The 14,461-nt window shown below is 57.6% G+C and overlaps 1 protein-coding gene across 1 annotated transcript; it reads left to right on the top strand.

The window, feature by feature from the left end:
* The first annotated feature begins 966 nt into the window (after positions 1–966).
* LMOD1 (leiomodin 1) lies at positions 967–13,863 on the top strand. Its single transcript, XM_034069797.1, has 3 exons — positions 967–1,354; positions 11,428–12,942; positions 13,483–13,863. The coding sequence occupies exons 1-3, from the start codon at positions 1,103–1,105 to the stop codon at positions 13,507–13,509; spliced, it is 1,794 nt and encodes a 597-aa protein (XP_033925688.1). The 5' UTR covers positions 967–1,102; the 3' UTR covers positions 13,510–13,863.
* Positions 13,864–14,461: the final 598 nt, after the last annotated feature.

Raw genomic sequence — 14,461 nt, 5'->3', positions numbered from 1 at the left:
TGACAGTGGTCAGGGTTATGGTACCTAAATACAACATGACAGTGGTCAGGGTTATGGTACCTAAATACAACATGACAGTGGTCAGGGTTATGGTACCTAAATACAACATGACAGTGTTCGGGGTTATGGTACCTAAATACAACATGACAGTGGTCAGGGTTATGGTACCTAAATACAACATGACAGTGGTCAGGGTTATGGTACCTAAACCCAGCAGTTTCTCCTACAATCTATAGAGTCTCAGGTGCGCTGGTGAATCCCAGCAAGGTTTGAGCAGGAGCTGGACATGAATGAGATCCTACAAGGCACCAAGAGTGCTCTTTGCCCATCAGGATGGGGAATGTCTGGGTTGGAACACCTGGAACACCCTGTGCCTGCGTTTGGGGCAGGAGCTGAGCTGGGGAGATGGGCAGAGAAGAGGAGGAGGTTTATGACAGGAGTCAAACAGAACAGGACCAAAGGGCTGTTTGCTTGCTCTGGGAGCAGGCAGGGAGGAGGATGCTAAAGGGTAAAGCTGCAGTGGGTACAAAACGCTGTGTGTGGGGTAAAGCTACTTGAGGGAAATGGGAATGCTGTGGAGCACTGCTCCAGAGCAGGGGGAGCAGCAGGAGCTCAGGGAGCCAGGGATGTGCTGGGGACAGACCTCTCTAGCAGCCCTCCAGCATGGATGGCCCCATGGTCGGGATGTGCCTCCCCCATCCCAGCCTGCCAGCTGGTGCATTTTTGCCTGTTTTCTCACTAGGTTGGCCTATTGCCTTTAAAAGGCTAAATGCTCCGGACTAAATTTGGTCATGCAGCTCTGCATGGTTCCCTGGAATGTCCTCGGGTTTCAGGCTCTGATAGCACCATTCCCCGCCTCCCACTGGGCTCCATTGGCTTCCCAGCTCCCAAATCACCGCTGGACCCTGTTATTGGCCAACCCTTGGACCGAGGGGTGTCCCCTCTTTCTAACCACTGTATCCCAAGGCTGCAGGCACTGGGACTCGCTGGGATTTAACACTTCAGCACCTGCTGCTGGGGAAGCAGTCGGAGCTTCGGCTTCGGGTTTTTCTCCTTCCTTGGGTACCACACAACCGCCACCGTGTCTCGCCAGCGAGCCAAGATGTCCAAAGTGGCCAAATACCGGCGGCAGGTCAGTGAGGATCCGGACATCGACAGTTTGCTGTCGACTCTGTCTCCGGAGGAGATGGAGGAGCTGGAAAAGGAGCTGGATGTGGTGGATGCAGACGGCTCCATCCCGCTGGAGCTCCGGCAGGAAAAGCGGGCGGAGAACAGCGCACCCAACTGCGACCCGACCCTCAACCACTGCGAGAAGGAGAGCAGGAAACGGCTGCAGAGGGAGCAGTCCATCGATGTAAGTTGTGTCTCACCACGTCGAGCTGCTTGGGGGGGGATGAAGGGGGGGAAACAGCTGTGAGCTCCACTGGGATGAGGTGGGAACGGGGATGCTGAGGAAGGCGCTCGCTAAGGAGCAGGAGTTGCGGTGGAGGGAGCAGAGGAGCGAGGCAGGGACCTGCTCCAGGTGTTCCATGAAGTCCTGGGGTGACAGAGCCCAGAGCTGTGCTGCTGCAGGGGGTGCTCCCTGCTGGGGCCAGTGATGCTGATGCCCTGGGCTGCCTTGCTTTGTCCTCCTGTATTTTCCCTTTGGATATCTCTGGCTTCTTGATCCTTTCTGTCCTTCTTCTGTTGTGCAAAAGCTTCCACAGTCTCTGGTTCTGGTGGATTAAAAGCTGTCTGCTGCCTTAGAGCTGGGGGAAATCACCCCAAGAACTGGGTTTTACTCCAAGCCACTTGTTTCATGCTTATTGTTCCATTAAATCCATGCTTTGCTTTCCCTTTGGCTACAGTTACCTCCTTCTCCGCACCTGCAATCGCTTCCTTGGAGCCAGAAAGCTTTGTGCCAGCCCCCTCTCCCTGTGCTTTGCCTTAGTGGGAGCCGATCCCATTCCTCCCTAACCCTTGGTAACCTCTGCACTAAGAATACTTGGGATGAGCTGGGTGTGTGGGAGGCCGGGAAGCGTTTGGTTTCCCTGGCTTTCCACAGCAGGCTGAGCCAAAAGGGGGATCTTCAGCCTTTATGTGTGTTATTCACAGGCAGGTTCCATGTCCCAGCCTGAGAGATGGGACAAGGCTGAGGGTTATGTGGATACTTCCATTAACAGAGTGCTCTGGCTCTGATGCCTGACCTATTCCGAGCATCTGTAACCTGGATTTTCCAGCTGAGCACATGGAAATAGCTCTTGCTGGATGTTTATAATAGAGTTTGTTATAGGAGGGGCTTCTCCTGACCTGAATCTGGGAGAAAAAGGTGAAAACTGCAGCTATAGGAGGAATAAATGAAGGTTTCTTTTGGAAGCCTGAGCAAGGGGTTAAACAGTTCCCCCCCAGGCTCCTTGTGCAACACCAGAGCTTTCCTCTGCCTGTGAGGATGAGGCACTCGCAGCCTTCACCTTCCCTATGTGGCCATGGGATCACCAGGGTGCATTTTCCCATCTGTGGGCTGCTGGAAAACTTCTCCATGGTGGGGAATTGCGGGTGCTGCAGGACAAACGGGCCTGGAAAGGGAGATGCTGTTATATGGGACCAGTTCCCCCAGTGATGCTGCAGGGCTTTGCACTGGTTTGCAGGGGATCCTGGCTTGCAGGCACTGAAGGAGCTGCTTGCTCAGGCAGGGGGATTCTTAGTGCAGCAACAGGAGTGATGCTGGTTTGTTTTTAGCCATAGGAAGACAAGGAGTCAGCTGGGAATTGGGATAGGGAAGTGTCCAAGGTCAGGAGGAAGGGAGGGAATGTGCACGTTGCATTGCAGTGACTGGGTATGACAGAGCTGCCTTGCTTCTGGTGCAAGCCCTGGAGGCCAAGAACTAAACCTCCTCCACCTCTTCCTGCTCGGAATTGTTAGGACCTGGGATGAGCACCCGGCTCACAGCACAGGCAGGTTGGCCCCTGGACCTTTGCTCCCCCATGGGGCACGAGGATGGATAGGATGGGTTGGGATGGACTGGATGGGATCATTGAGTCACAGAAGCCAGCCCAGGAAGCTGCTGGTTCCCTCCATGCAGAGAAGCCTCAGGCTGGGTTTTGCTGCAGGATGGATGAGAACACGGAGCCATCCAGAGCATCCCAGGTGGATCCTGAGCTCTCATCACAGGGTGTCCAGAGAAGCTGTGGCTGCCCCATCCCTGGCAGTGCTCAAGGCCAGGTTGGACACAGAGGCTTGGAGCAGCTGCTCCAGTGGAAGGGGTCCCTGCCTGTGGCAGGGGTTGGAGCTGGAGGAGCTTTAAGGTCCCTTCCAACAGAAACCATTCCATGATTCCATGAAATGCATCAAGCAAAACCTTTGCAAGCAAGAAGCAGACGTGTGAGCATGGGAGGGGAGCGCAGGATGAGAGCAGGGAAGGAATGGGATGTCATTCCAGCCGGACTGGCCCTCTGAACATCTGGAAGATGTTATCCTGTGTCTGGGATGTCTCTTCAGCAGGGAGGGACAGGAGGTTGGATTCTTGTCCTTGAACTACAGAGAGCCTTTAGGTGCATCGCTGCCTTCACATAGGCACTGAGGCTGACCCGAGCTGCTGCACTCCTGCTCCCCACTCCTCCTCCGGGTCCTGCATCCCTCTCTGTGCTGCTGGAACTTTGTCTCTTGTGCAGGAATTTCTCCAGATGAAGGTATTTGAAAGGGGAAGAGTTGAGTTCGTGCCCATCTTGGAGTTCTTGTCGCAGTCCTGGCCTGGCTCCAGGCACCCTCATTCCCTTCTAAATATTGGGAAGAGTGAGTATATTTAGAACTCTTCTAACTGCAGAAGAACACATCTTCTTAGTGCTGAAAAGGGCAAACTTGGGTAACTAGGAAGCAGTTTATAAACAGCCCACAACAGACGTGAGCTTTGCCCTCCTGCACGGGGCAGCCAAAGGCACGTCCAGGGGATGCAGTCATGGCTTCATCTTCATCAGTGAAGGCAGAACCCAGGCTGGGCCTGGGACAGAGCCTCCCTTCCTGTGCCCAACCAGGCCTTGCTGTAGCTCACAGGAGCCAAAGTTCACAAGGGGATGAATGAAGAGATGGCCCCAACACCAGAGGGACCTGGAGCTGATGGAGTGAGGCCGGAGGAGGCCATGGAGCTGCTGCGAGGGCTGGAGCAGCTCTGCTCTGGCCTGTGTCTCCTCCTCCAGCACCACCACCTTCCCTAGCAATGGATGGAGCCTCCTTCCCTCACCTGCAGGGAGAGGACACTGGGATGTTGTGGTCCCATCGCTGTCCCCAGCCCTGCCTCCCAACAGGACTGCACTGATTTCCTGCTGCCCAAGCATGGATAGCTGGGAGAATGCAGGGAGATTGCATGTGGGGACATCATCCTGCTGCTGGGGAGGATTCCAGGGCTACAGACCTGCTTCTTTTAGCAAGAGGCTTGCACATGTTATGGATTTGTCTTTCCATGTGAGCCTTGGGAAAGGTCTGAATAGGAGCCATTGGATGCACAGTCCACATGGTCCCTGTATTTGTATCTCCTGAAGGTTGGGCACCCTTCCCTTTCCTCTTGGATGTCCCACTGCCCTCATGCAGCCCTTCCAGATCCATGTGTCCTTATCCCAGCGCAGAGCTCCTGGGGACGTCCCTGGGATCTGTGGTGTTGATGGATACAGCGTGTGCTGGGACAGCATTCCTCATGGCCAGGCTTTGATGCCAAGGGAAAAGCAGTGACCTTGGAAGGAGTTTGCTAAACCCAAGTGCATCCTGCCTGAAGGATGCTGGTGCCACAGATGAGGATTACAGAATTCCTTGGGAAGGTCTTGGAAATCCTGCCTGGGTGGTGGGGGATAGGCTCAGGACTTGGATCTAAGGCTTCTTCCCTTACTGGGTTCTTCCCTGCCCAGGGCAGGGGGTTGGAACTGGATGAGCTTTTAAGCTCCCTCCCAGACCAACCCATTCCATGATTCTAGGAGCAGTGGAGCTGCCCCCAGTGAGCTCTCCACCATCCTGGCAAACCAAGTGAGTCTTTAAATGCCTTCTTAATGCCCAGAACTCAGCATCTTTGGATAAAAATACCTGGAGGGAAACCAAGCTCCACCCTGGAGTAACTGGTACGGACTGGAGGGAAAGGGCAAACAGGGCAGGAAGGGCTTGGATCAGTCTGGAAGCATCTCAGCAGGCTCTCACTAACCTGTATGTATTTCAATGTCCCTTCCTTTGGGATGCTGGGACTGCTCCTTCCCTCTTCCAAGAGGCTGCTGCAATTCCCAGCTCTTGCCTCTCTTTTACCCATGCCCAGCACTTGCCCTCCTCAGAACATGCCCTTGTTCTGCCCAGCTCCTGCCCTCCACAAGGGCTGGGTACCACTGAGCATCCTTGCTCCCGATGGTTCTCCAGCAGCCCCTGGCTCACGCTGGGGTGGGCAGGGAATGAAGGTGTGGGTGCTCCCACCAACACATGGAGTGGGAATGGAGCTGCTGGTGGATGATGGTCAGGGCTCATGGAACTACAGTGGTCTGGGTTGGAAGGAGCCTCAAAGCTCCTCCAGTTCCAAGCACCTTCCACTAGAGCAGGTTGTTCCATGCCCTGTATCCAACCTGGCAAAGGATGTGGCAACACAGGCAGGTCTGAGCTGCGTTCCTGAAGGAACCTTGCGGCCAGGTCCTTGGGAAGCAGTGGCAGGAGCCTTGTTTTGCTGTGAGTGGCAGCACAAAGTGTTCCCAGTGCCTTGTAGGTCACGTTGAAGGCACATTCCCTGTCTGGGACATGCATGGTCCATCTAAGGGCAAGAGCAGGGAAAAAAGCTCAATTCCAAGTCAGCCTGCAAGGAAGCAGCCAAGAGGAAACAGCCGAGTTGTGTATTTCCATCAAGTACAACTGGGATGCGGTTGCATCCATGGCAATGCCTGGAGTTTTGGGCTTATATGGGCCCAGCTGCCTAGGAGGTTCCTTATCTGCTTCTGTTGAGCTGATAAATAGCCATAGAGAGGAGGAAAAGAGCTGGATCCTTTAGATAACCGCTTTCCTTCGCAGCCTTAGGACATCATCTGTGTGCTAAAACAGTGCTGGTGAGTCAGCTCCCAGCAGGACACTGGGATTAACCGGTCGTGTCACCGCAGCCCACCCTTCACCATGTGGGAATGGCAGTGGGATGGAGGAGGGATCAGGCTGCTCGTTGGGAACTCGTGCCATGGAGAGTGGCAACAGTGGTGGCCACCCACACTGTGAGTGACCTGAGCCCTGCTGGCTCCTGCCCTCTGCACAGGGCATGGAGCACATAAGGTTGGGAAGAGGCAGGAACAGGAGCTGCGGAGGTGCCAGCCTGGATCACAGGAATGTTCTGCTGCCTGGAGCCTGGTGTGGGGCTGAGGAGCCCAAGGCTGTGACACCAGAGGGACCTGGAGCTGATGGAGCGAGGCCAGAGGAGGCCATGGAGCTGCTGCGAGGGCTGGAGCAGCTCTGCTCTGGAGCCAGGCTGAGAGAGCTGGGCTGGGGCAGCCAGGACAAGAGAAGGGGAGAGCTGAGAGCAGCTCCAGTGCCTAAAGGGGCTGCAGGAAAGCTGGAGAGGGGCTTGGGACAAGGGATGTAGGGACAGGCCAAGGGGAATGGCTTGAACCTGCCCAAGAGAGGGGAGACTGAGCTGAGCTCTGAGGCAGAAGCTGTTCCCTGGGAGGGTGCTGAGGCGCTGGCACAGGGTGCCCAGAGAAGCTGTGGCTGCCCCATCCCTGGCAGTGCTCAAGGCCAGGTTGGACACAGGGGCTTGGAGCAGCTGCTCCAGTGGAAGGGGTCCCTGCCCATGGCAGGGGTTGGAGCTGGAGGAGCTTTGAGGTCCCTTCCACCCCAACCCAGGCTGTGGTTCTGTGACATTCGTGCCTGGATGTGCACCCAGGGCTCAGTTCTGCCTCCCCCAGGGGACCCAGCACCCCCAGACCCCTTTGCTGCACTTTGCTTCCCTGCAGGGAAGAGCTCCAGTTCCTGAGCAGCAGAGATGGGGACCCCCCCCCCCCCTGTTCTGCTCCATCCCAGTACCTGCTGGGCTCGGGGCCACGGCTCCCACACGGTGCAGGAGCCCCAGAGCCTGCTCAAGGGCTTGGATCAGCAAAAACCGGCTCAGATTTGGGCTACCCCTGGGCTTTGGGGCTCCTCTGACCTGCAGCAAGGAGCTTGATTCATCTGCCCATAGTGGGTCACCAGTGATGCTGTCAGGTGTCTGCAATGGTCCCATGGGCTGGGAATGGGATCCACAGGAGATGTGCGTTAGCAAAGGGCCTGGAGCTGCTCAAGTCCTGATGCAGAGGATGGGATGGAAGACTCCTCAGGGATGGATCCCAGTTCTGTTCCTGAGAATGGGAGCAATGCACTTGGGGCTGCCCATGGGAGATGCCCTGGGCAGGACTCCAGCCTGGAGGTGGCTGGGGGGGGGGAATCACTGCCCTTTGCAAGCTCTGCTGGACAGGAAGAGATCCAGGACAAGGTCTGCTCCTGGGAATAGCCAGGTCAGCCATGGCAGGGGCTGGGAATGCAATGGATAGAAGGGAAAACCCCTAAAACCAGGTTTTGTGCAGCGGATCCATTGGCTTTCTGGGCTGCTCATCCCTGTGGAAGGGCTGGAGCTCCTGCAGGCAAGGAAACCCAAGTGGAACGGTTGGTATCAGCCTTGATTCAGCAAAGCAAGCCCCAAGGCCCTGCAGGCTCACTCTGCATCACTGGAGGAGGCTTGGGAAGTGCTTGGGAAGTGCCAAGAGCCTGGGATATTTGGGGGTCAGAGAGGTCTGAGCCTTGGGAAGGGGAATTCATGAGTTCCTCCTTAAAAGAGCAGGGCAGGAGCTGTTTACATCCCTTTGGGCTTCAGCACACAGAGCATGGCCATGGGGTCAGGGGAGGTCTGCATGGCCCAGTGCTGGAAGCCAAGAGCCTTCCCCCCCTTTGCTTCGTGCCAACAGGACCCGAGTGTGCCAAGAAACCCTTTGGGGCCTGGGAATGGTCCTAGCACAGAGCCCATGGGGCACTGTGGGGTGGCAGGGGGGCCTAGGGGCAGCAGGATCCCCATGGATGCAGCGGTTATGCCAGGAATGGCCTTGGCTCTGAGTGAAGTGGCCAAGGAATGGATGGAAGGAGCAGCTTGGCTCCAGGTGAATGGCAACAGGTCCCCAACCATCCCTATCCCTTCTCCATGCAGTGGGAGCATCCCTGTCCCTGGCTCTTGTGGTGGCTCTGGAGACCTTTGCAGGCCATGTAGGACACACTGACCCCCCCCTGCACTGATGCTGGCTTGGGTTGTGGTGCTGGCTCCATAACTGTGCCTAAACCCCCTACTTCAACAACCAGATCTGACGTCCTCCCCTTGCCAGGCTGCTGTGGGACACAGGTTCTGCTGTCTGAGGTCCCCCTCCTTGTCCCCCATCTCCAAAAGCCCTTCCATTGCTCAGCATCTGCTGGGTACCCATTGCCTAAGCCAGGCCCATGCCAAGAGGTGAACTGGAGAGCTGTTGGCTGCAGGAGGGCTTGGTTATCCCAGCATGTTATCCCAAGCCCTGGCTTGGCCTGGCCCTGATCCTACAGCCTGGGGGGATTCAGGTTGCTTTGCAAGGAGAACGGCTCCGGGTGCAGAGGCTGTGCTGGTGGTGCAGAGGTTGGAGAGGCAGGGGAAGGCTCCAGTGCACATTGAAGTCATTCCTGGATTCAGGAAGTTCAGGCTTGAACCTGCCCGAGGGAGCCTGAGCTGAGCTCTGGGGCAGAAGCTCTTCCACCCCAATCCCATGGCTGCTGTCAGCTGGGGGTGCCAGGGCTCCCATCCTGCTCTGCCCGAGGCCAGTGGGATGGGGCAGCACATTCAGCCTGCTCATGGCCAGGAGGGACAATTCCCAGCCCATCCCACTGGGAAGAGCTGGGGAAGGCTGCCCCTTCCCATTGCCTGTACAGATGCACTTCCATCTGTTCCCTACCTGCCAGGGGCTGGCATATCCACTTGGATGCAGGTCCCACATCTTTCCCTCTCCTCTCCATCGTGCTCCCGTTTCACTTGGGAGTGAAAAGGGAACAGGCTGACCTGCTCCAATGCACTTTGCTGAGCAACCAGATCCATCCCTTTCCCCTCCACAGCTCTTTTCTACCCCAAAATGAGCTTGTGGAGCTTGCAGAGTGAGAACCTCTCCCCTCCCATCACATCCCCACCACCCACTGCAGATCTCAGCATCCCCTCCGCTCCCCCCCATCCCTGCCTGCTCCATCCCTGCCTGCTCCATCCCTGCCTGCTCCGTCCCTGCCTGCTCCATCCCTGCCTGCTCCATCCCTTGCCCCATCCCTTGCTCAGCGTTGGGAGCTCGGATTCCAGGCAAGAAGTTCCCAGTCTCCTTTGCCTTTTAAGGAAGCATCGCAGTGGGTTTGAGGGTTACAAATGCTAACAAGCGATGGCAACGCTCATTTTAGGCTATTTAGAGGAAGAGAGAAGGCATTTGAGTCCATCAAAACACGGGTGATTAATCAGGCAGGGACCAGGCTGTTTGCATTAGGCTTCTTTTTAAAGGTCTGACACGCTGGGTAAAAATATTCCCTAATAACTGTGCTGGCAGCAGAGGGAATGGGGGGGGAATATCCATGTAAATGTGCCAGCAGAGCTCCGGATGGCAATGGGGAGGCTGCAGGGCTGGTGTCTGCAGATGGAGAAGGGGCACTGGGGGCTGTGGGGTCAGCCCCAAGGGGGGATGCATCCCTCCATCCGCCCTGCATCTCCTTGCTGTGCAGCCGAGCTCCGTCTGGCTTCACTCCCATTCCCGACGGGAGGACTCCTGCACCATCACCTGTATCACCACAGGGATACTGGTCCTGCCATCCCCTCTTTGATGGGATCCTTCCAATGCATCCCAAGTTTGCTGGCTGCACATGATCCCGCAAGCACTGCCCATGGTGGCACTAATGCCCATGGCACATCCATTGCCTTCCCTTTTCCCTCTGGCCAGGGCCCAGCCAGCTCCTCTTCCCCAAGTCCTTTTCCATGTCCCATTCCCTGGCTCCAGTCCCCACATTCCCCAGACCTGCCCCACACTGCAGCACCTCCAGTGTGGCAACACATCCATGGATGGAGCCTCACTGAGCAGAGCACTAAGGATGTGACCACAGGACGTTCCCTGCAGCTTTGCTAAGCAGGGATTTGCTCTGCATCTTCTTTGGAGGAATCCTTTGCCCCCTCTGCCAATGGGAGACGTTCAGGTCCTTCCCTCCCAGGTTTGAATCCCTTCCTGCAGGATCTGCTCATTCCTGCCCAAAGCCTCTGCTCTGCTTGGGCTTGGATGGGCCCAGGATGCTTAGGGGAGACTGAGGGTGCTCAGGCTGGGGGGGAGAAGGCTTTTAGGGGCAGTTGGTGAGGAGATGCTGCTGCTGGCTCTGACTGGGAGTGTGCTCAGCCTCTCATGCCCACCAAGACCATGGGGGCAAGTGCAGGAACCTGCCTGGAGCCTCCAAGCTGGGACATCCAGGGATAATCCTGGTACACCTGAGGGTGCTGGAGGACCCAGAGAAGCTGTGGCTGCCCCATCCCTGGCAGTGCTCAAGGCCAGGTTGGACACAGGGGCTTGGAGCAGCTGCTCCAGTGGAAGGGGTCCCTGCCCATGGCAGGGGTTGGAGCTGGATGGGCTTTAAGGTCCCTTCAACCCAAACCATTCCTCGATTCCATGATCCCCAAAGGAGCATGTGGGAGCCCCATTTGGGGTCCGCAGCAGCTGTGAGGGGCTGTGTGGACACGGATGGGTTCCAGCATCTCCCTTTGTGTCGCCTGTTTGGGTCTGTGCAGAGCAGCCAAGAAAGCTCTTGCCTAAATAAAGCTCTGAGCTCCGTCCTCGCCGACGGCATCTGATTGTGCGCCAGGTACAAACAGTCCCGGCTCGCACCACACCAGCTCCTTCCATAAGGAAACAGTCCCTGAGGACAGTCAGTGCCAGCACGGGGACCTGCACTGATGCTGTGCAGGGAACCCACGAGGCTGAGAGCATCCGGCTGCTGCTGTGCTGCAGACAAGGCTCAGGATGGGATGGGATGGGATGGGCCTTGGAGCAGCTGCTCCGGTGGAAGGGGTTGGAACTGGAGGAGCATTAAGGTGCCTACAACCCAGAGCAGGCTGGGATTGTGGGATTGTGGGATTGTGGGATTGTGGGATTTGGGCCCTCCCCCTCCTGGAGTCCCATCACAAAGGCAGCACCACCCTGTCCCATGGCACCTCCTGCTGCTCCTGGGGACCCTTCCTGAGGCTCTCCCCACGTTTCTATCACAAGTGCCTGGTTTAGAGCAGCTCATCCCTCATAGGCTCAGCCTGAGACCTTCCCTGCATCCCTGCACATCCTCCTGGCTCCAGGTGCTGTGGTTGCTCCTGTGGGGCAGGGGGGTGATGATGAGCTTGGGGTGATGAGGCTGGAGGCCAGAGGCATCTGTCCCTGTGACACCTTGGTGCTTTTCTCCTGGTAGGAAACCAGATTGAGCGACAAGAGCAAGGGAGCCAAGAATGAAGAAGAGAAGGGGAAGGAAACACCATCCAAGGAGCTGGGCAGGAAACGAGACACAAAGGTGGGGAAAGACTCTAAAAAGGAAGAAAGTGGCCAAAAACCAGACCCCAAAGTTAAAGCTGAAGCTGAGACTAAGAGCGAAGAGGAGAAGACTCTCAATGATAAAGTCCAGGCCACGGAGAAAAAGAAGGTGGGGAAGGAGCAAAAGGAAGAAGGGAAGGGCTCAGTGCTGGAGAAGGACACAGGGAAGGACACAAAGGAGGAAGAGAAAGGCTCAGTGGTGAAGGAGGATGAGGGGAAGAATAAAAAGGAGGAAGCAAAGGGCTCAGCAGCAAAGGAGATGGACAAGGACAAGAAGGAAGACGAAAAGGCTTCAACGTTGAAGAGCACAGGGAAGGACAAGGAGGAGGAAGAGAAGAGTTCGGGAGCAAAGAAACGGGCAGGAAAAGATGGGGAAGGGGAAGATAAGAAAGAAAAAGAGGACAAAAGTTCTGCTTTGAAGACATCCAAGGAGGATGAGAAGGAGAAACCACAGGCAGAGGCAGGGAAGGCAACGGAGGAGAAGGCAGCCAAGGCAGCGGCCGAGGGCAGCGGCTCCAAGGCCACCGGCAGCAGCTCCTCGGATGCAGGCAGGGACGATGAAGCCTCGAGCATCTTCGATGAGCTCATTGAGAAGGTGAAGAACAACGACGCGGAGGTGACCGAGGTGAACGTCAACAACTCGGACTGCATCAACACCGAGACCCTGGTGCGCTTCACCGAGGCGCTGGAGTTCAACACCGTGGTCAAGCTGTTCGCCTTGGCCAACACCCGCGCCGACGACCACGTGGCCTTCGCCATCGCCATCATGCTCAAGTCCAACAAGGCTCTGAGCAGCATCAACCTGGACTCCAACCACATCACGGGCAAGGGCATCCTGGCCATCTTCCGGGCGCTGCTGCAGAACAACACCCTGACGGAGCTGCGCTTCCACAACCAGCGGCACATCTGCGGTGGGAAGACGGAGATGGAGATCGCCAAGCTCCTGAAGGAGAACACCACACTCCTGAAGCTCGGCTACCACTTCGAGCTGGCCGGGCCGCGAATGACGGTCACCAACCTGCTCAGCCGCAACATGGACAAGCAGAGGCAGAAACGCCTCCAGGAGCAGAAACTGGCCCAGGAACGTGGTGAGAAGAAAGCTCTGCTGGAGGTGCCCAAGGCAGGGGCTGTGCCCAAGGGGTCCCCGCAGCCGTCCCCGCACCCGTCCCCCAAAGCGTCCCCCAAAAGCTCCCCCAAGAAAGGGGGGGCTCCCGCTGCGCCTCCACCGCCCCCCCCTCCGCTCGCCCCCCCATTGATCACTGAGAACCTGAGGAACTCGCTGTCACCAGCCACGCAGAGGAAGATGGGGGAGCGGATGCTGCCGGGGCAGGAGAAGAACTCCCGGGACCAGCTCCTGGCTGCCATCCGCTCCAGCAACCTCAAGCAGCTCAGGAAGGCAAGTGCAGGGCCATGGAGGGGTCCTAACCCTAACCCCCCCCCTCCCGGGGTGTGAGGACTGAGGGTCCTTGGGTGGTGAGGGGAGTCCTCCTCCGGTGTGAGCATGGAGGGGGCATCGTGGTCCTGATCCCTGCGCAGAGCACGGGGCAAGGGGTGGATCCATCCTTGTGCACCGTCCCTTGCAGAGCAGATGGGGTCAGCAGGTCCGTCCCTTGGCAGAGCATCCGACAGGGTCAGGTCCATCCCTTGGGATAGGATCCAACAGGGTCAGGTCCATCCCTTGGCAGAGCATCCAACAGGGTCAGGTCCATCCCTTGGGATAGGATCCAACAGGGACAGGTCCATCCTTTGGGAGAGCCCCTGGGCTGTGGCAGATCCACCTCATTCCAGCAGTCAGGTTGTGCTCCAGGGTTTGGGACACATGGAATTAGGCAGCTTTAACCTGGGGGATGGAAATCCAGGATGCAGACAAGGGTCCCCCAACCATTCCAGCACCTTCTCCCAGTGCTCCCCCAGTAACGGGTGTCTCCTCCGGCAGGTGGAGGTGCCGAAGCTGCTGCAGTAGGGATGGGATGGCATTCCCCCCGCAGCCCGGCGTGCCCAGGACACTCACCTTGCCCGGGACTGTTTCCATGGCAAACCCTTTGGAACCCTGCAGTGACCAAGCCGAGGAGCAGCGTTCCCTCTGGGATGGACACGGAAGGGTCCCCGCGGCCGACGGATGTGGCGCGGGAGGAAGACCTTCTATTTATTGTCCTTACGGTTGTGAAGCCTTCAAGCTCTTCCCTTTGCCAGCACCGTGTCTGGCTCCGTGCCGGGGACACAGGAGGGATCTGCAGGGCTGATCCCGATGGGAAGCTCCTCTTGGAGCACACCAAAGGGGTGATCCAGCCTGGGCCAATGGAGGTGTCCCCCCTCTCCAGGCGACAACCAGAGCATCATCAGCACTTGTGTCCCCGTGCTGGCTCGGGGTGCAGGCACCATGGTGGGGTGCAGGAGCTGTGGTGGGTGCTGGGGGGGGGATCAGGAGGAGGCTGAGGTTTGAGGGGGGTATTCCCACTCTTCTTCCCTATGGAGGGAGCTGGGATGGGTTGAGCCGTGGCTGCCCCATCCCTGGCAGTGCTCGAGGCCGGGTTGGGCACAGGCGCTTGGAGCGGGAGGTGGCCCTGCCCCGGGGTTGGATCCTGATGGTCTCCAAGGTCCCTTCCATCCCAAACCATTCCATGATTCCAGGACCTTCCCCACACCACACCTGCCCCACAGGGTCCCCAGAGCACCCCCCGAGGAAGGGCAGCTCCAGCTTATGGGCGGGTGGGGGGGGGCAGTGGGTTTTTGGGGTCCCGGTGTGAAGCTTCGCTGCGCTCTGTACCACGGCACCAGCAATAAAGCTCACCCAACACTACCCCCACCCCGGCACCCACAGCACCCAAACCTGGGGTCACCCATAATGGGGTGCCCTGGAGCCGTGTGGGCACCCCAAAACCCGGTCACCCTCAACCGGGTGCTGGGGACCACCC

The sequence above is a fragment of the Melopsittacus undulatus genome, chromosome 16 (assembly GCF_012275295.1).
Source record: "Melopsittacus undulatus isolate bMelUnd1 chromosome 16, bMelUnd1.mat.Z, whole genome shotgun sequence".
Classification (NCBI taxonomy): domain Eukaryota; kingdom Metazoa; phylum Chordata; class Aves; order Psittaciformes; family Psittaculidae; genus Melopsittacus; species Melopsittacus undulatus.
The sequence above is the reverse complement of the archived record's forward strand: the minus strand, read 5'-3'. Positions and strand labels throughout refer to the sequence as shown.

What these genes read in the sequence shown, in the direction of transcription:
- LMOD1 (XM_034069797.1), top strand. Translation starts at nt 1,103, where the DNA reads ATGTCCAAAGTGGCCAAATACCGGCGGCAGGTCAGTGAGGATCCGGAC. An exon ending in AGAGGGAGCAGTCCATCGAT is followed by an intron (nt 1,355 to 11,427) that starts GTAAGTTGTGTC and finishes TTCTCCTGGTAG; the next exon opens with GAAACCAGATTGAGCGACAA. An exon ending in ACCTCAAGCAGCTCAGGAAG is followed by an intron (nt 12,943 to 13,482) that starts GCAAGTGCAGGG and finishes CTCCTCCGGCAG; the next exon opens with GTGGAGGTGCCGAAGCTGCT.